The sequence below is a fragment of the Urtica dioica genome, chromosome 8 (assembly GCF_054948205.1).
Source record: "Urtica dioica subsp. dioica isolate 48M chromosome 8, U.dioica_male_clone48M_v1_H2, whole genome shotgun sequence".
NCBI lineage: Eukaryota > Viridiplantae > Streptophyta > Magnoliopsida > Rosales > Urticaceae > Urtica > Urtica dioica.
The window spans coordinates 444,981-466,142 of NC_142763.1; the positions used below are offsets into that span (position 1 = coordinate 444,981).

General features: G+C 39.4%; 4 protein-coding genes and 1 pseudogene across 5 annotated transcripts; 2 read left to right on the plus strand and 3 right to left on the minus strand.

The window, feature by feature from the left end:
• The first annotated feature begins 3,035 nt into the window (after positions 1–3,035).
• Positions 3,036–5,684, plus strand: LOC149386905 (uncharacterized). The gene is made up of 9 exons (XM_089623594.1): positions 3,036–3,285; positions 3,567–3,679; positions 3,763–3,821; positions 3,938–3,989; positions 4,213–4,461; positions 4,572–4,670; positions 4,920–4,970; positions 5,089–5,167; positions 5,254–5,684. Exons 1-9 carry the CDS (start codon positions 3,159–3,161, stop codon positions 5,535–5,537), a joined length of 1,113 nt encoding a protein of 370 aa, XP_089479720.1. The 5' UTR covers positions 3,036–3,158; the 3' UTR covers positions 5,538–5,684.
• A 170-nt stretch (positions 5,685–5,854) lies between these two features.
• Positions 5,855–7,815, minus strand: LOC149386906 (putative polyamine transporter At3g13620). The gene is made up of 2 exons (XM_089623593.1): positions 6,272–7,815; positions 5,855–6,184 (listed from the first exon to the last, which is right to left on the minus strand). The coding sequence occupies exons 1-2, from the start codon at positions 7,762–7,764 to the stop codon at positions 6,160–6,162; spliced, it is 1,518 nt and encodes a 505-aa protein (XP_089479719.1). The 5' UTR covers positions 7,765–7,815; the 3' UTR covers positions 5,855–6,159.
• A 1,351-nt stretch (positions 7,816–9,166) lies between these two features.
• Positions 9,167–11,330, minus strand: LOC149386907 (putative polyamine transporter At3g13620). Its single transcript, XM_089624088.1, has 2 exons — positions 10,055–11,330; positions 9,167–9,771 (listed from the first exon to the last, which is right to left on the minus strand). Exons 1-2 carry the CDS (start codon positions 11,009–11,011, stop codon positions 9,319–9,321), a joined length of 1,410 nt encoding a protein of 469 aa, XP_089480214.1. The 5' UTR covers positions 11,012–11,330; the 3' UTR covers positions 9,167–9,318.
• A 2,196-nt stretch (positions 11,331–13,526) lies between these two features.
• LOC149386908 (putative polyamine transporter At3g13620) lies at positions 13,527–16,156 on the minus strand. Of its 2 annotated transcripts, none has more exons than XM_089624613.1 (3): positions 15,959–16,156; positions 14,789–15,753; positions 13,527–14,106 (listed from the first exon to the last, which is right to left on the minus strand). In XM_089624613.1, exons 2-3 carry the CDS (start codon positions 15,749–15,751, stop codon positions 13,648–13,650), a joined length of 1,422 nt encoding a protein of 473 aa, XP_089480739.1. In that variant the 5' UTR covers positions 15,752–15,753; positions 15,959–16,156; the 3' UTR covers positions 13,527–13,647. The 2 variants fall into 2 exon arrangements, with proteins under 2 accessions (XP_089480739.1, XP_089480738.1); XM_089624612.1 differs by having other exon boundaries at positions 14,789–15,767.
• Positions 16,157–18,374: 2,218 nt separating this feature from the next.
• Positions 18,375–20,740, plus strand: LOC149386909 (putative polyamine transporter At3g13620 pseudogene; annotated as a pseudogene).
• The last annotated feature ends 422 nt before the right edge of the window (positions 20,741–21,162 follow it).

Genomic DNA, 21,162 nt, shown 5'->3' on the forward strand with positions numbered 1-21,162 from the left:
CCACCAGGGGGGGCTAATTTGAAAAAAAAGTTTCAGGGGGGGCTTGATTGTAAAAATTTTATAAAAATTGGGCCAAAAGTATAAATTTTCAAGTAATTTTTTTAAAAAATGGGCAAAAAATGCAATAAAAAAAAATTTGAGTTAAGCCCCCCCTGGGCCTATACTGGCTCCGTCACTGTATACATTTCCTAAAAAAATGTTATATTACAAATATCACAATTTTTCATTTATTTTTTACTAAAAAATAATTTGAACTCCCCAAAATACCCTTAATGAAATAATTTTTTATTTTCTATTCTATATACAAAAAAATTAAATTTAAAAATTTCTTTATAAAAAGTTATGGATTTTTTTTATAAAGAGAGATTTTGATTTTTTTTTAATAAAATAGTAAATAAATATTTATTCTATGAAGGGTATTTTTGGGAGTTCAAATTATTTATTTTTGTAAAAAATAAACGAAAAGGGTGATATTAGTAATATAACATTTTTAAGGGAAGTATATGTCATTTATATTAAACTGAAAGGATATGTCAGATATTTCTAGAAATAGAGAAGAAAAATCTCGCATTTCGATTAAACACGAGAGATGCTCTTGATATTTTCCCAACTAAATATCAAATAAAGGAATTAGGAAAGTTTTTCAACTGAGAAGAGAGAGAGAGAGAGAGAGAGAGAGAGAGAGAGAGAGAGAGTGTAATGATGTGATTCTATGTTGGCCGGGCCTCAAGGTTGGGCCATTAGAAATTTTGCTTCACCGTTCCTTTTGAGACACATGTACCTGGTTTTTATATATTTTTAGAAAAATAAATCATTACCTCTTCACATTTACTAACCAATTAATTTAATGTCATTTTTTTTAAAAGTCATTCAAGAAAAAAAGAATATAAATTAATGTCATTCTAATATTTAGATTCCTTTTCTAAGTATAACACGACGGAAGCATTTAGCGTACTATTTGTAGAAAAGATAAAAAAAAAACTTTTACGTCCTTTATGTAAGAAATTACACACAAAAAAATAAACATTGTAATTAATTATCCATGTCTTTTTAAATAAAAACCAAAACAAATATATAGAAAAAAAATATGTTCCAAATATATACCATAGTAGTAAATATAAAATGAGAAGTCAAATTATAGAATATGCTAGTGAATATAATATACAAAAGATATATAAGTAAATAAGACGTGAATATATAAATATATAAGTATTAAATTTTAAATACCTTCATTTTATTTTTATTACATTATGACAATTTAACGCCTTATGATCTAATAATGAGGTGAAGCTGGATAATGAAACAAGGATTGAAATCTCGCATCTCGCGCTGTACCGCACTTTTAATTTTGAGATTATCTCGCACTTATTTTCATTTCTCTCTCGCGATCATTCAAAACGCGAGATACCCCATCTCGCGCAAGATTTTAATCCTTAATGAAATAACTTAAAAAGTAATTGAACACAAAAACCAAAATAAATACGAACGTATATGACTACAGATATTTGGATTAATGACATTTTTGCCTCTTAAATTATGGTGACTTAAACAATCATCCCCTGAAATTCTGAAAATTGTTTTTTTCCCTTCAATTCAATTTTGCTCTTTGTGTCAAATTTTCCATCAAAAAGTTGCTAAATGAGTCATGTGACTTTAAAATGAGAATAAATTGTAATCTTACTATAAAATTAAAAATAAACAAAAACATAATTAATAAAAGAAAAAAAATGAAGTAAAAATAATGATTAAAAAAAAATTAAATTTATAAATCTCTCTCCCTCTCCTTTAACAGTTTACTTCGTTCCATTATCAAACAAAGCACGACTCTTTTGGCTCTCTCATCACAAGTCCCAATTGTTGCTTCTCTAGTGTTCTCTTTTTTTTTTTTTTGGTAAAACTTTTCTCTAGTGTCCTCTAGTTACTTATTTTTTGTTCAAGATGGTGGAGGGTCCAGGGGTGATAGAACAACCTGATTGAGTATATACCAAACATTCTTGGTGTGTACTTCGCTTCCATTTTATGAATTTTAACAACTCAAGTATGTTTGACAAAATTGAGAGCGCTTATATGATTTGCATTGGTAAGAAAATCACAGATAGTCGCTCGAATCTTCTCCCTCTCTGCAAAATCAACACAAGAAAAAAAAATTTGAAGGATAAGATATGTGAGCTCTGCGAAACACAAGCCACGATCTACTGCGAATTGGACAACGTGTTCTTATGCTGGAACTGCAACGACAAAGTTCACGTCAGAGATGTATGGCCATTATTTTTAGAAATAGGCTGTATAAGAGAGGGTATTATTATAATTTTCTCTATTTTAGCCATCACGTCACATGCACACGATCATTTTACATTTTTTTTACGGAAAATTTAACGGAAGGATAAAAAAATGAAATGAGGTCTAACATGAAAGGATGAAAATGCAATTTTCAAAATTATGGGAAACGGTTGTTAAAGTCGCCATAGTATAGCGGCGACGACTTTGCAGTTCAAAATGTTATACTTTTAGTCTATGACTGACCAATACTTTCACACTTGCCCAATTACAAGTCAACCCAAGAAGAAGATTTTTTATTTTTTATTTTTTTTTATTTTAATAGACCAGTCAAATCCAAGACTTACCATTGTCCTTTAACCTCGGCGGTGGAAAAAATTACCAATTATAATCTCCAATAATTTGCAGTGTATAAGGTAAATAACTATGCGTATAAAAAAGAAAAGGAATATTGATTTTTTTTTTTTTACTATACTAAACTTTTCTATTTTATGCTAACTTTTTGAGAGAAACAACTCATTTCTATCAAAATCTACTAAACTAAAAGTGTGAATCTTATTTTTTGGTTTCAAAATTGTAGAAACCCATATTATTCTTGCTCTTTTTTTTTTTATAAATTTAAGAGAGAATTTAAGGGTGGAATATATAATTTATGAAGGGTATTTATGTAGTTTCCGTATGTATCCTCGTATTCGCATCAAAATATGTTCCTATTTCTAACCCTGAAAAACCACGTATATAAGGAGGAAACCAAAGATTTCGAGTTTTTAATTTATTAGTCTTATATTCTCCGATCCAAGGAAAAAAAAAACCCCCACTTCAGAAACAGCGGAATCTAGAGAGAGAAAACGAATCAGAAGCTCCAAGTTGTGCAGTGAGAGATGGGAAGTTTATTGAACAGAGGTCCAACGAACGAAGCGTTGATCGGTAGCGAAGTCGATGCTCATTTCCCAGACGGTTCTGTAGCCTCTGGAATCCTCGCCACTGTCTCTTTCGACACTGGTTTCGGTACGAAAATCTAAATTTTGCTTATGTTAATTGAGTCGGCTTCTTGATCAACTTCTTTATTAAATTCGTAATTCGATTACCGTGGTTTGTTTCCGTGTCGGTTGGATCAGAATGATGTCACTCACTCTGATCTAGGTTTGAATTTGTTCGTATAATTAACGGTGAAATTTGCTCGTTGTTAGCTAGCATCCTAGTCTGTATGTATGTGTTGGCGTAATGCTTTTCCTTGAGTACATACTTGTACAAGAAAAAAATAATAATGTTGTTCTGTATTGTTTTAGGCATTGTTTTGGAAAATGCAAGGATGATAAAAAAGGGGGATTCAAAAAGGAATGTTACCTCGGGAGGCAGGCTTGTAATAAGTTCCGGTGATCTTGCCAAAGTTTCCCTAAAGGTTTGGAATTTGAATCTGCGTTTAGTACTAGTCACTTTTATCTTTCTATGGCTCAAATCAGTGTTTGTAATTATGAAATTCAGGCAGCTCAACTTCTGTCTGGCAGGGAAGCCCTATCGAGCGTTGACCATCCAATTTCAAGGTATGTCTCTCTCGGCCAAGATCGAAGTTTGGAACACTTTCTTGATTTTTATATTTATTTATTTTACATATTGATTACATATGGATATTGATATGTGATTATGTACACTCTACCAGGAATTCGTTGCAGAACGGGAATGGCTGTGTGCCCAAAAATGCTAAACACGAGGTATGCATTGTTTACAGTCTACTTAGCAATTTTTAATGTGTTATAAACACATTGTTATTGTGTGGAAAATAGTAATAGGAATAGCTTTGGTTGACTTGAAAATACCATGGTTTTTTCAATATCGGAGTTTCTCCCCACTCGATGTGCTAAAAATGTGATTTTTTTTTTTGCGTACATTATCTTAATCTAGCTGATAATAGTTTTTGGCTCTTGTGTCTAATAGGAGTCTAAGCTCAATCCAGGCGCAAAACTATTCCGTCCATCTGTGAGGAAGCCCGTTCCGCCAAATCCCGCGGTGACACTAAATTCCCTCGTTCATTACGTACCAAACAACACTCCAAGGTTACACGCTCAGCCCGAAGCTGGTGGGTTAAGCCCTTTCGGGTCTCATTCACATTTGCCAGTGAAGGTTCTCCCTTACGGAAATTTACCCACCGGGAATGTGAGGCCTGTGACTTACTTTCCACAGCCGGTGAGTCCTAGTTTCCCTGCCTTGTTGATACCTAGTCTTCTTGTCTAGGGGATTTTTCGGTACTACAACCATTATAACTCTTTGCCGTGCATATTGTGATGTGGGTGTAGATTGTCGGACATTTGGGAAGCAGAGCACAACCACTTAGTGTTGCCACTCACTATGGTGCTCCAGCGGGACTGGGATTTGTTCATCCGGCTTCTCAATCTGTAAGCTGGAAAACACTCTCTTTGCAAGGAAATCTTTAATTTTATTTCCATCGTTATTCTTGTGTTTGTTCGTAGCCACATTTGCATCGAGAGCTTATAAATCACCACTAACAACTAAGATCTTCAGTTTCTACTCACTCGGAAGTGGGATAATCAAGATGGGAAGATAATTATTGAAAAAAAAAAAAAAAAAACTCTTTTTAATTAATTGCCTAGTGTGACTAATTACTGTCAGATGCATTGATACAGGTTATGGTCGCAGAACCCGGACAGGTTATTTATCTCCATCCACCTTCTCACGTAAGACCTCTGTAGATTATATTTTCTCGAAAGTGTTCCGAAACATATTATAACAAAGTGTTTGGTGTGGTATAAAAAATAAAAAATTATCATCTCGTTACTCTTAATCATATTGCAGGAGGTCATTACGCCTCTCCCGTCACCATTTCTGCGCCAATTTCCGACCCCTCATCCGTCTCAGTTTCTAAAGCACCAAGGTATGTGCTCAACAATTGACCATAATAAATAAGTAACTATTGTGTATTATTTATTTATATTGGAAAAAAAATGGCATCGGACGCAGGAGCTTTGATGCCTCAGCCGCCATATTGTGTGGCGGCTCCGCCGTTGATGGCTACGGTACAGCAACCACAGCAAGCTTATTCGATGCCATATAATGTTCCGGTTTTAGAACAACAACAACAAAGAGCTTATTTGATGCCACATAATGTTCCGATTTTGCAACAACAACAACAACAAACAGCTTATTTGATGCCACAAAACGTTCAACAACAACCATTCCCGTCTAACCGTTATCTCCAACTTCCGGGAACTAATGCCCTCTTTAACAACACCAAATTTATATGAACATATATTCTTTTTTATCATTATTAGTTTTTCATTGCTACTTGCTATTTTTGTTCCCAATTCTTTTTGCCATTCTTTTTCTCTGGGAAGATTGGTTCAGATTTATTCATCATCGTACAGGAAAGAAAAAGTTTTTGAGTTTCTTAATATTTGTTTGAGGGGTGGGTGGGATTTCATTTGTTTTTTCAGAGTACAGGAATTTTTTTTTTTGCTTTTGTTGGCGTTTCAGAGTTGAGCAAATTTCAATAATTGTATAATATTACAAGGCTCTATGGAAACGTTGTCGGCTTTTCTCTGTTTTCACAGACATATATATATTAGTAGAAGAAACCACGCTTGAAATTATTATCAAAATCAATCTGCACTTGACATTGTCATCAATACAATCTGAGACCTCACATGAGTGTAACACAGTGTTTATCACAAAAAACACAACACTGACTGTATTGAATTACGCTTTCTCATCATTTTTTTTTATTATTATTTCTCATCGTGGCGTTAGTTTAGGCTGAGAATAAGCCCCGCTATAGTACAACACACACATATTTTACTCATCTCTGGCTGAATTGGCATCAACATCATAACTCATCCAAGACAATCAGACACACAAGAATCGCCTTGATTACTCCACAATTTTTCCATGGTAACTGCATAGGAAAGAAAAAGAAGAAGAAGAAGAAAGAAAAAAGTTAGTACATAATAATCAGACCACAAATGCAACACAACGAACGTACCTTGTTGGATGTTGGTCCACAATCTTGTTGAAGTCAAGCCACATGTTAGCCTTCATGACCATCATCATATAGTAACCAGCGACGCCGATCAAAGTGAGCACGGCGGCGAGCACACAAACCCCACCGCCGGCCACGCACATCACGCCCAACACGAAAACCCCCGGAACCGAACACATAGCTATCAGCTTCCGAACATCGTCCACGGGAACCTTAAACGGCCTCTCGGCCTCGGGAAGCTTAACCCTAAGCCACACGAATGCCCCGAGCTCCACAAGCATTCCCATACCATACAAAAAGTTCGCGGCGGTCCTCGTGTCCTCGACCCTCAGAGCCGAGATGGTGAGAGCCACGAGGGTCGAGGCCACGATCCCGACCCACGGCGTGTCGAACCACTTGCACCGGCACCCGAACACTCGCGGGACCAACCCCAGCTCGGCCATCCCTTGGAGCTGATACGAGCAGCTCCCGAGCTGGGCTTGGTAGAGCCCGCACCCCGAGAGGACCGACCCGAGCCTGACCCAGTGCTTGAGCCACGACCCGGCTATCTCCTCCGCCACGTCGAGGTAGTACCCGTCGACCCAGTCGTCGAGGTCCAGCGAGATCGACCCGATCGAGGCCAAGAGGGGTAACAAGTAAGCTAAAGAGGTGAACCCTAGCGACGAGGCTAGGGCTTTCGTCAGGGTTCGGTGCACCGGCGGCTCGATCTCCCCGGCCAGAGTGCTCACGCCGTCGAAGCTGTTCAGGCTCCAAAACAAGGTGTTGAAGAATCTCTTCCACTCTTTGTTCCGTCCCACTCCACCGGTACCGCCGCGGATGATCATCATCCACTTGCTCGGATCGATCTTCGGGATCGCGACCACGGACATGGCGAGAAACGGGACGAGGGAGAGAGCCCCGAGAGGGATCGCGGCGTAGGCGACCACGTGGAGGCCGGAGTAGTTGACGGCCGAGAGAAATACGGTGGAGAAGAAGACGACGGAGAAGCGGGCCAGGCTCGAGGAGGCGAGGCTTGTGGGGCCCACGGCCTCGAGGTAGCCGATGCAGAGGCCCGAGAAGGAGGCCAAGTTGATGAGGCCGCCGAGCAGCTTCCAGTAGCCCATCAGGTAGGCCCAGAAGGGCCCGAAGGCGGCGTGGGCCCACACCACGAAGCCGCCGTTGGAAGGGAAGGCCGCCGAGAGCTCGGCGGTGACGAGGGCCTCCGGGAAGCTCCAGAGGACGGGGAAGGCCGCGAAGCCGAGGATGGCCATGAACGGGCCCGCGGCCCCCACCGCCGGTTCTTGCCCGTAGGGCCCGCCGGACACGTGGAAGTATATGAGGAAGATCAAGGGGACCAAAGGAACCCTGTTGTTGTTGTTCCTCACTTTTTTGCTTTTTCTCTTACTATTGTCATCATCATTAGTGCCTTTGTAATGCTCTTCTTCTGATAATTGCTCTAATTCTCGTCTATCATTTTCTTGTTGGGAGGTTTTTGGAGGGAAAAAAGGTTCTTGCATAGTTGAAACTAGATTTAATAATAATATGTATTGGAGTTTTCAAGATTCTTGGCTAATAATATAGGATCATATGGCTAGCTATTTATATACTGGCTTACAAGTTGTACTGTGATAAATAAGCTAATTTACTAGTTTTGGCATAGTAATTCATTGCTTTCATTGGACGAAACATATGCATATGGCTTCTTTTCTAGGAAGTTGCTTCTTGGAGAGGCTATTTTGTCGGTTTTTACGTACCATATCACTAAGCTACTAAACATGTGGTATAGTTTGAAAATTTGTAATTTAGTTGAAGCGCCATAATGATTCATCACTTTTGATTGTACGTACTAAACAGTTTTTCTTTTTTCGCTGGGAGCGTACTAAACAGTTGACTTCCGGGAAATTTCAAGGGAAAGAATTGCGTGTGCATTCCTTGATTTTTTTTTTTTTTAATGTAAGTTTTTTTTTACTACAAATTGATTGTGACAGATTATGAACATGTTGAACTTGATATGTTCGATTCAACAATAATTAAATCGAGCAACATTAATACATTATGTATATAATTATTGGCTTTAGATACTTTTTACAAATTAATCATCGTACAATGAATATAATGCTGAGAAGAAAACCTACAATATATGTATAAAAGTTCAAAGTTCAGACTAGAAAGGAATTAGTGTTATTCCTAGATCCTTCAGTATTAAATCTGCGAGAGGGATTTGGGACGGAGAGAATACAAAAGAATAATCAAGACACAAATAAAATAAAAGACTAAGACTAGAATACTTATTTTACAATATATATATATATATATATATATATATATATATATATATATATATATATTCTATTATCCCCTCAAATGCATTAGTATGAAGCATAACTAAGAATCAAACTGTTGAATGGAGTGATTCTTTGTAAATAAATCGGTGATTTGCATGATGGACCACCATCTGATACCAATGGTAAACAGTAAACCAAATGGTAATTGTCAATATATTATCCTTGATCGATACAAATATCAATCATCAAGTTTTTCATCCGTAAAAATGTTCTGTATTGATGAATTTTTTTCTGGTAGAACCTCTTGTTTAGCCCTAAGTCTGACCTAACTAAAAAACGAATAATAAATACAAAAAATAAAACACACAAATTTATAACGACTCAACCTCAATACGAAACGAAAATTACATCTACTTTGTCGCTGCAATTTTCACTATGACCTCAAATAAAATAATAGTGTTTATAACCTCTCTTGATTTAGACCTCAACATTTATGTCGATATAAATTCCACACCTCAACATTTCTTAGTCATGTCTATATAAAATCAAACTATTACCGTCACAAAGAAGACTCTCAGCTTCTTATGTGTTCTCGAACGACACTACACCAACTTGGAACGAACGACACAAATACTAACATAAAACGACAAGTAATTCAACTGAAAACTGAATCAACGAAAACTAAGATGTGTCGGTTTTTAGGGACCCAACGGTGTGTTGTCTCTATTCTATTCATAAATGATAATTGATAAATAATCATTATCACATTAATTTGTTGCAGAGAAATTAATGATCGAAATGGACTTGTTGTTGGTAAGAGTTAAAGTGAAACCACATTTTAGATCTGCACAGATTCATAAAGAAGTACCACGCCACCGCGAACGCCGTCAGCGACGCGCCGATCACGACCACTTTTCCGGTGACCACCGCCATGACGTACGCCAGAAACACCGCCGGAGGAAGACACACGGCCACCACCCCCGCCGTCCCCAACGGAACCCTAAACGGCCTCTTCATTCCCGCCATCTTCCACCGGAGCCGTACGAAGGAAGCGAGCTCCAACACCATGCCCATGCTGTACACGAAGTTCGCCGACGATATGATGTCGCCGAAGCCCATCAGCGCCACCGGAATCGGCACCAGCGCCGACACCAGTATCCCCACCCACGGCGTCCCGAACCTCCTCGACCGCCGCGCGAACGCCTTTGGCAGAATTCCCAGCTCAGCCATTCCCAGCACCTGGTAAACAAAACTCAAAAATTGATTTTTTTTGTTTATATTTATAAAATTAATCAGTGAAATAATACAATTAATTGTCAATAAAGTTTTTCTATTGCAAAATTTAACTTTATATATGGTTATCTTAGTAAATGTTTTGAGTTCAAATCAATCATGAAAATAACATAACCAAAAGTTCTTCCAATTTTTCTTTCTATTCAAATTAAACAAAGAAAAATCGAGATTATTTGTGTGGGGGGTTTAAACTTAATTCAACTGATAATTCTAGCTAAGAAGCAGAGACCTGGTAGGCGGTGCTGGTGAGCTGGGCCTGGAACATTCCGACGACAGCCATGGCGGCGCTAGCCCCGACCCAGAGCTCGAGCCAGTTCCCTCCGATCTCCCCCGCCGCCGCCGCCAAGTACCCGTCCCGCCACTCCTCCCGCCGGAACGGCACCGCCCCCAGCGCCGCCAGCAGCGGCACCAAATACCCCACACACGTCAGCACCACCGCCGACATCAGCGCCTTCGGATACGTCCTCTGCGGATTCCTAACCTCCCCGGCCAGCGTGCTGGCGGTGTCCCAGCAGTTCAAGCTCCAGAACAGCGCGTTCAGAAACAACGTCCAGTCCGTCCCTCCCTCTCCTCCTCCGGCCAGCCACCGCGCCGGCTCGACCTTCGGGGCCGCCAGAACCGCCATCACCACGAACGGCAAGTACGACAGCACGCCCAGAGCCACCGCGGCGTGGCCCACGATGGACAGCCCCGAGTAGTTGAGCACGCACAGCGCCGCCGAGGCCGCCAGGATGGCCGCGTAGCGGGCCCACCCCGACGCCAAGGCCGGGACGAGGGTCTGGAGATAGTCGGCGCAGAGGACGGGGTAGGAGGCGAGGTTGACCGCGCCGGATAAAAACTTCCACGTGCCCATCGTGGAGCCCCAGAAGGGGCCGAAGGCGCGGTGGGCCCACACCACGAAGCCGCCGTTTCCGGGGAACGCCGTGGCCAGCTCCGCCGTGATCAGGGCCTCCGGGACGCTCCATATGAACGGGAATATTATGTAGCCCAGGATGGCCAAGAGCGGGCCCGCCGCTCCCACCGCGGTTTCCTCTCCGAAGGGACCGCCGGAGACTTCGAAGTAGATGAGGAACACCAGTGGGATGAGAGACAGCTTGTTGCCGGAATCATCTTCTTCTTCTGCGGTGGTGGTTTGGTTTTGGGGGTGAATGAGTGGCTCACATTGCTGCTCGTTTGAAGATCCCATTTTGGATATTAATCTGTTTGAGTGTGTGAGAGTAGGGACAAGCAAGAGCAACACAATGAATTATATGTATATGTATATCTAGTCCAATAATAAGTGAGGTGAGAGTAGGTGCTTTTTTATGTCACTCGTTTTTCATATTTTCTTGTGAAGTTGGAGATAGATGTGTTGTGTTGTGTTGTGTGTCGGTGACTCCTAGTACTAGGTCATGTCTCTTAAAATGTATAATTGTGTGTGATTAGATACTAAACAAAGAATGTTTCTTTTTCAGTTGTTAATTTGATACTAATTCTAAAATGTATAGCTTTCTTTAACACATGACATGTCTGTTTAGAAGATTTTTTGGGGGTGATGTTTACCAGCAAGCTAGATGAGATTAATTAATTTGACCATTTATTGGCACCTACGTTCTTTAGGTGATGAAATAGACATCGCCAACTTGTTTTTTTTGTATTATTTTGCTACATTGTGATTCTCATTCATATATGGCTCGACAGCCTGACAAATTTATCTTTAAAATTTTGACGTTTTTTGTTATGAATTATGATAGCGATATCCCTACAAAAGTAACGCCCCACCCGCCCCGAAAATAAAAAAGATTTGAGTCATCGCTGTCTTTTAACATTGCTTTATATGCGACGAAATTGGTCAGATTTATTTATGCTTATGACGGATTATTTTTTCAGATAACCATTCTCAAGAACGCTCGAAAACATTGTTAATCTTTAATTTTCCATAAATAATTCTCTGATATCATTTTTCTAATCGCCAAAAATTGTTCTCACATGCAGTTCTCATTACGGAGATTCCGCAAATCCATGGAGTTAGTTGGGCCGAATTGTTAAGGTCAGATCTCACCACCTAAACCTCTAGTAACTAAGTTACCAAAATTTAAAAATTTGCTAAATAGCTAAGTTTTGATAAATTTTAAGATATTATAATTATTAGTGGGTATTTCGTTTAATCCAAAATAAATTAATTGGCCTCACAAGGTCAGACCGACACATCACCAAGAAAAAGAAAATTATGAAAATTGATGTAAAAATTGACAAATGCACTATAAACACACATACGCACACTCATGCAAACAAATAAGAGATTTCTTCCATCAATCTCCGACTTCAACAAGAAAAGACCGACATTCGCAAAGAATTTATTTAAGCAAACAGGTTGAGCTTAAGAGCAGACATCAAGGGAAATTACTTTTGTTTGTGTCTTTTAGGTGATGGAGATTGAAAAACAATTTTTTCAATGGTGAAGAGAAGATCAAAACCGACGACCATCTACCCTCTAGTCTCTCATGCATATTTAGGGTCCGATTCTAAATCGAATTGTGAACGTTTTTCTTCTTTGAACGATAATTCAACCACACAGAAAAACAAGATTCGACAATCACAGATTGGATCGCGAACAAACAAACACAAAACACTCGAGGATTTTTACCCTGATTCGGCAAAATTGCCTACGTCCAGCTTCTTCACTAATCAACGGTGTTTACAACGACAATTCACAGTAGAGCAAACCGATACACAAGTTCTGGTTTCTCTCAAATCGATCGATCAGATGATTCAATCGATTTCCTCTCAAGAACACTCGTGTTTATCCCAACCCTACTCTCAGAATTGTTTCCCAAATCAATTTCTTCTCTAGAGTCCTAACACAATCAATATCGTTAGTTACTCCTACCTCAATCCCAAAACGCTTTTATAAAACAGGCTTACAAGATTCCAATACTAAATAACTAACTAATTATATCTCCTTGTGTTGACTCTGAGACTGACTTGCTGACCTGTCGTCCACGTAAGCAGCAGCGATAGAAAACAATATCAACACTAATCATATGTATTATTAAACATTGATCTTACAACTGTCATTAACAATAATAGACACTACGAGAATAGTAAGAAGCGTAGTGATTTCTCTCTTATCTCTATTTCTATCAATATTCAAAGATGACAAATTGGGATTCGCGACTAAAATTAAATATGACGATTGTGATACACGCAAGGAATTCTATATATATTCCATGGATTTGCACTCACTCACCATTCCAGTCACCAATAATGTATTGCGTTATTAATTTATGATAATCAATGACAGGACAACTGTTTACTTTGGGTGCCTGCTTGTAATTTTAGAGTATAATTTTCTGTTAGAACTTAGAAGAAAGACGAAGAAAAAAGGGAATCATATAATTGAGCGAACCCAAACTCCCACGAAATCCAAGCTGTAAATTTTGGTAAAAGGCTACAACTTGTAAATTAATAAATCAAGTAAAAACAAAAAAGCAAAAGAAAACGATATAAAATCAATACATTGTTACGTCAAAGTTTTTGTATTCATGCTACAAAATCAGCTAGCGTTGAAACCCAATAATAAATACAGCAAAGACGTCTCATTGTCCCTCCGGGGTGACAGCACCTCATATCATTATATTTAATTCACAAACTTACAAAAACAATTTGAATTCTTCGTAACGAAATAGAGGGGGAAAAAAAGAAACTCGATGAAAAATGAAAATATGAAACAAGATTTAGATTCATATTTTTGCTTTGCTTGCCTTGAGAAAAAAAAAACATACACAAACAGATTTTTATGTGTTAACAAAATGTGTACATCAATCAATGATCAATTGAATATCACTGTAGAGTGTGGTGCTCATCAAAATGAGAAGTATCACTAAATTTGAGCCACTTTTTAGTCCTACAAAGCCCGATGAGGAAGAACCACCCGATCCCGGCGGCTGTCATGATTCCGCTGACCAAAAAGACGGTCTTGGTGGCGATGACCATAATCAAGACCAGAAACGCCGACGGGACGAGACACATGGCGGCCACTCCCCATATGCCGAGCGGGACCCGGTACGGCCTCTTCAAGCTCGGCATCTTCCTCCGCAGCCACACAAAGGAGGCAAACTCGAGAAGCATTCCGAGGCTGTACAGGAAATTGGCCGACGATATTATGACCGTGAATTCCATGTAAGAAACCGCGAGGGCCACCCCGGCGGATACCAAGATCCCCACCACCGGAGTCCCAAACCAACTCGACCTCTTTCCAAACACCTCCGGCAGCATCGCGCAAGACGCCATCCCCGACAACTAAACACATGCAATCAAATCCAATAACCGAAATCATTAAAATACTTAAAGGGCAAAAATTAGCCAAATAAGTCAGCCGAAAGTATAAGAATTGCTAAATAGCCAATATTTTGTAAATAACCACCTCAACTTATTTACGACACTCAAAAAGACAAAAATATCCAAAAATATTATCGCCTATTTTGGGTTTTGTTTTTTGGGTCAAACGGCTATATAGCCAAATAGAACTTAAGCTTTTGCAAAATAGTCATAGTTTGTCAACTATAAGCAAACTAGCCAAAGTAAAATTAATCTAGGTTGGATTAAATTTAATCCCACGAACTATAAAGATAGAATGTAAGCTTTATGAAGGCTGGATTAAAATTAATCGAGGCAGGATTAAAAGTCGTATTACTTTCAATTGACTATTTTGTTATACCTAATGAAACTATGGTTATTTTGCAAAAGTCATAGTTTAAATTGGCTATTTCATACCATTTTTTGTTGTTTTTTTATCTTTTTGAGTCCCGTAAATAAGTTGACGTGGTTATTTACAGAAAATTTATAAAATATTGACTATTATACAAAACGCTATAAGTCAAATGACTATACAACTAAAAATACATTTTTTTTTATTAATGTTTAAAGACTACTGGATTTTAATGCTCGAAAATGGATCAACACTTGAAAGCCAGTCAGATACCTGGTAAGCGCTGCTACTGAGCTGGGCCTCGAAGAGCCCGATTGCAGACATAACCGCCCCGACCTCCATCCAAATCTTGAGCCACTTTCCGGCCACCATCTCGGCGGCCTCGGCGTGGAACCCGGTCTCCCACCGGTCCTGGTCCACCGCCACCGCCCCCGTCACCGCAAACAACGGCACCAAATACGCGACGCAAGTGAACACCACCGCCCAAAACAAACCCCTCGGGAAGTTCCGCTGCGGGTCCTCCACTTCTCCGGCCACCGTGGACACGTTGTCCCAGAAATTCAAGTTCCAAAACAGCGTGTTGAAGTAGAGATTCCAGTCCCTCTTCGCCCCGGGCTGTCCCATGCTGACCCACCTCCTCGGCTCGATCTTCGGGACGGCCAAGGCCGAGAGGAGCACGAACGGGGACAGCGAGACGAGGCCCAGAGCCACGGCGGCGTAGCCCACGATGGCCAAGCCGGTGTAGTTGACGAACGAGAGGACCAGAGTCGAGGCCACGATGGAGACGTATCGCGGCCAACCCGAGGAGAGAGCCGGGACGATCTTCTCGAGATAGTCGACGCACATCACCGGAAAAGCAGCGATGTTGATCACGCCGGAGAGGAACTTCCAGGTCCCCATCAGCGAGCCCCAGAAGGGCCCGAACGCTTTCTCGGCCCATATCACGAACCCGCCGTTCCCCGGGAACGCCGTCGAAAGCTCCGCCGTGATCAGCGCCTCCGGGACGCTCCATATGAACGGGAATATCAGGAACCCCAGCAGGGCCAGCAGTGGTCCGGCGGCTTTCACGGCGGGTTCTTCGCCGTAGGGTCCGCCGGCGACCTCGAAGTAGATCAGGAAGATCAGTGGGAGCAGAGTCAGCTTCTTCGGGCTCTTCTTCGTCGGTTGACTTGTGATCGGAAGCTCTGGATTTGTCGGCACCTTCTTCTTCTCGCTGTTCTTTGGTTGTATTTCCATCTCTGTTTACAGATCACTAAAACAACACACACACAGAAAACAATAATATTGTGAGATTCTATTAATAGTGATATGAGATTCTATTTCGTTTCTATTTATGGCAACGAGATAAGTAGTGAAAAATCATAATTAAATGAATCGAATCGCAGTAGTCAAGGTGAAGGCTAATTTTGGTATTAAATAAAAGAAAATCTATATTCATAGAACCTGATAATAGGCGATTATGGTAGTAGTGACGAAGAAGAAGAAGGCTAGCCAGAGATTCTGTAATGGAATGGAATGAAAGGGAGATATTTTAAAGGAAGAACATGGTTGCTATGTTTTGACTTTTGAATGTGACTGCCTCACTGCCATTGCCTTTCTCTTTTTTCTTTAATAATTTATTTAGAGGATATGATATGATTTGATTTCAAATTTTTGAATAGAATACAACGCACATGTTAAGCATATATATAACAACGCAAAAGTATAGCGTCAGATCCGTGATCGCGACAAATTCAATGTTATTTATTTTTCACCATATGGCTTTGTTATCCTATTTTATATTATTTTTAAATGCAACAACTATTTTCTCTTATTTTTCTTTTCCTTTTTGTGGGTCGGTGGGAGATAAAATATTGCAATTGGAATCATAATACCGCAAGGCCGTTTTCACATTAAGCAAACAAAAACCAAAAGAGACAAGCCCATATATATTAACTACGGAAATTTCAGATAGTCGACACTAATAGGTTTTGGACTCTTTAAATTTTCCACCTCATTCTAAATATACTTATTTCTAAGCTTTTCTAAAAATATCAATTACCAAATTCAAATAACCTAAACTACAAAAGTAGGGCTCTTTGTGAATTTTTTTTTTTCATTTCTCTTTTATTTACATGTCAATAAATTATGGATTTGATGACATGTATTTTTTTTTATCAAATCTTGAGTTTGATGACATGTATTTTATCAAATTATGTCAACAAATGCAGTCTTTAACATATATATGTGTTATCATCATTCTTATAAAAAAAAAACAACGATTTTAAAATGTTAGCAATATTAATTACTTGTGTACCAATTACTCGTATTACCTCATAAAAGTCAATACATCCAAAACAATAAATCAATCAATCAATAAAGATACAATTTTAAAAAAAATATATATTAGGCTTAGATTGGACCTGAGACGTGCCAAGTTCCCCCGAGGATTAAGATTTTCCTACTAGAGTGTGAGCTCATATTCCTCAAGTTTAATCTCTTTTACAGGACGACTCGACCGAGCTAAGTTAAACTGTAAATATATGTTTGCATTCTTATTTTTATTTTATTTTTTAAAGCTAGCTTAAGTTGGGCATGAGCTCTTACAGCAACTCTTCTAAAAGGTTAATTTTATTTGGTGTCTTGCAAGTGGCCGAGCTCTTACAGCAACTCTTCTAAAAGGTTAATTTTATTTGGTGTAGTTTTCTCAAATATTGATTTCTTATGCTCAATCTAAGAATATCGACTATACTAAAAGTTTTCTCAAATACCAAACAGCCTTTATGTTCTAAAAATGTATTACTATTGGTTGTGGAAAATTATAATTGTGTTCTTTTTTCTTTGCACTACTAAACTTTGAAATACTTGACAAATATGATTTTTGCTCAACTTCTATCAAATATTTTTACCGAATTCCAAATGTCAGTCTACATATTCTTATTTTACAGGGTTAAAAAATCCTAAGTGAGACACCCAAATTTAATCCTCTTATATAATATATGATATGGCGCGCGATTCCATGAAAAAAAATGACCGTAGTTTAAAAACCACTCAACTTTTTACAAGTTATATTAGTGAAAAGAAAGAGGATAAAAAAAAAGTCAATAATCTAACACGGTCACGCGTGAAACTAAAGCACTTAAATTATGATAATAGCTTGTTACATCGAGCCCTAAAAAACATGCTCTTATAAGAACAAGGCGGTTACGTAAAACCCATAAAACCTTCCATATAAGAAGAAATTGCAACAGAAACTTTTTTAGACTTACAAAGAGTGTGATTGTAATCCATATGGCTTTTGGAGTTAAAAGTCCATTTATTAATTAGACACAAACTTTAAAAAATATTTTTTGAAATTAAATATAGTGTCAAAAATGAGTCTCATCGACTATTGTATTGATATTACATTTATTAAAATTAGTATTTTTTTTTATCATATATATATTTAGATTCACTAAAAAGAAATAATAGATATTTATTTAATTTATAAAAACATGTAATGAGTTGATATTGGTAATTGGATTATCCTAATTATTTATCGCTTTATTTTAATATTTTTAGAAAAGAAAAAAAATTTAAAACTAATATGGCCATATAATAAGAGATTCGAAATAAATTATGTTACTTGTGTATATAAATATATATAGTAATTATGAATAATACCCCCACATGATTTCAAACACAACTAGGATTGTTCGTTATGTATTATATATATGCAGTCCCGTATATATGTATGTGCAGAGTCGGAGAACGTAGCATAACTTATTTTCACCTCACTTCACAAAATATCCGATTCGTAAGAGAGATGTGAATTTTCCCAAAAAAAACAAAAACAGAAAAGCTCAACTGCGATTCCTGGTGATCTAATAGCTAGGTTTCGATGGAAGCAAAGAATGATAACAAAGAAGCTGTAGTTGATCAACAAGCACGACCACCAGTATTGCCGATCAGCTCCGACGCGGCGACGACTCCGGCGAGGTCGAAGAAGCTGACTCTGATCCCGCTGATCTTCCTCATCTACTTCGAGGTCGCCGGAGGTCCGTACGGAGAAGAGCCGGCGGTGAAGGCGGCGGGTCCTTTGCTGGCGCTGATCGGATTTACGGTGTTTCCGTTCATATGGAGCATCCCGGAGGCGCTGGTGACGGCGGAGCTGAGCACGGCTTTCCCCGGAAACGGAGGTTTCGTGATTTGGGCTGAGAGAGCTTTCGGACCGTTCTGGGGCTCGCTGATGGGCACTTGGAAGTTCCTCAGCGTCGTCATCAACATCGCGGCCTTCCCAGTCATGTGCGTTGATTACTTGCAGAGGGTACGTAATTATTATCACCTAGCTTAGGGTTTAGGATTTGCATAAAATTAATGTTTATATATCTCTCGCTGCACGAAGTCAAAGTAAGCCAGAAGATTTTCTTTAGGGGGGCTAATAGTTTTTATATATTTATATTGTTACGGAATAGGTTCATTCTTTTATTTTCCATACAAACAAAAGAAGGAATTGACCATACAATTATGATGATTAACTTACATAAACTAAATTTCTGTAGTTCATATTGAAACATGCATGTTCTATTTGCTTATTAAAAATCTCATATAAGTGCATCGTTAATTACCATTAAATCAAATGAGAGTCTTGTTTAGTATATATAGTAAGAAAAATATATGGAAATTAAAAGATCTATGGAGACAAATTAAGAGTTTAATCAATGAAAATTGAAATTAGTCTTGCATATAGAGTCCCCGAAGTTAATATTTTGGCAAATATTAGCGTGTTTCCAAAGTTCAACTAAATTCTATGATGCGAAAGTATCCTTGTTTCCATCTCAAAATCAATTGGTAATGAGAGCAGTAATTCATGATCTTTATAAGCTCTTGTTAGTTGTCATTCATTTTCAATGTGACATTCCTAATACGCTCCCTCAAGATGACGACTATTTGCGTTCGCTCATTTTGGGCCGAATTCCAACGATTGGATCGGATACCCGTTTGGGCTTAATGGGCTCTGATATCATGTGAAAGTATCATGAGTTTTCATTTAAAAAACAATTGGTAATGAGAGGAGTATACTCATGACCTTTATAAGTTCTTGTTAGTTTCCATTCACTTTCAATTTAAGAGTCCTAACATATGTCATAAATACTCCTATCTTTATCTCCTTCCTTGAACCGGAAATAGATAATTAGACTAGAATTTTAACGCAGCGAAGCCTATAGTTGTAATTTATATTTCTGACTCCGTCCCTGATATACGACACAAGTATTTCCGGCTCTGGAATCGGGGTGGCCTCATTACGTGGCGATTCTGGTGATGATTGTTGTCCTGGCTTTCGTCAACTACACCGGAGTAGCTGTTGTGGGCTACGTGGCGGTGGTCCTAGCCGTGGTCTCTCTCTCCCCATTCATCGTGATGAGCCTCATAGCCGTCCCGAAGATGAAGCCCCGGCGGTGGCTCAGCCTCGGCCAAGATGGGACCAAGAAGACTGATCGGAACCTCTACTTCAACACCCTCTTCTGGAACCTCAACTTTTGGGACAACGTCTCGACTCTCGCCGGAGAAGTCGACAACCCTCGCCGGACGTTCCCTCTGGCGCTCCTCATCTCCGTCGTCCTCACCTGCCTCTCCTATCTCCTCCCGCTCTTCGCCGTCCTGGGCTCGGTCAACGTTGACCAGGCCCGATGGGACACGGGCTTCCACGCCGAGGCGGCCCAGGTCATCGCCGGAGACTGGCTCAGAGTCTGGATCGAGGTCGGGGCGGTCCTCTCTGCCGTCGGGCTCTTCGAGGCCCAGCTCAGCAGCGCCGCCTATCAGATCCTCGGCATGGCCGAGATCGGAGTCCTTCCCAAGATCTTCGGTCTCCGGTCAAAGCTCTTCGACACGCCTCTCGTCGGAATCTCCGTCTCCGTCGCCGTTGTTCTCGCCTTCTCTTACGTTGACTTCACGGTCATAATCTCGGCGGCGAATTTTCTCTACAGCCTTGGTATGATCCTCGAGTTCGCCTCGTTCGTGTGGCTCCGGAGGAAAATGCCGGCGTTGACCAGGCCCTTCCGGGTCCCGCTGGGAACGGTGGGTTTGGTGATCATGTGTCTGATTCCGTGTGGGTTTTTGGTGTTCGTAATGGTGATCGCGACCAGGATTGTGTTCTTGGTGAGTGGTGCGATGACTTTGGGCGCCATAGGGTGGTACTTCTTGATGAGGCTTTTCAGGTCAAAGAAGTGGTTGACTTTCAACGCCAACGTCTTCGATGAAGAATAAGAATGTTGTGGAAATATCACTCTTTTGTTAGTACGATATATATTATTGCATTTACGTACAGATATCGTACGTGTAATGTAAACTTGTAAAGTTACATATGCATTGTTATTGATATTATCTTCATTTCAGCTTTTATTTAATAATATTATTTGTTATTTGCCAACATTTTGATTATGTATACATTGTTGTTAGTTTCATGATTCTTGATTTGATTATTCATGTTGGGGTACTGATCATTACTAATTATTTTCTTTTTTAGATATTGGCCGCATTTGGTTCAGATTAAAAAGTCATGTTTTTGCTTTTAGAAAAAACTAAACTGCTTATTTGGTGTTTGGCAAAACTGTTTTTACCAAAAACTTCAAAAGCGATTTTAGATTTTGTACATGAGATAGAAAAGTTAAGATTCTTAGCTTTTAGAA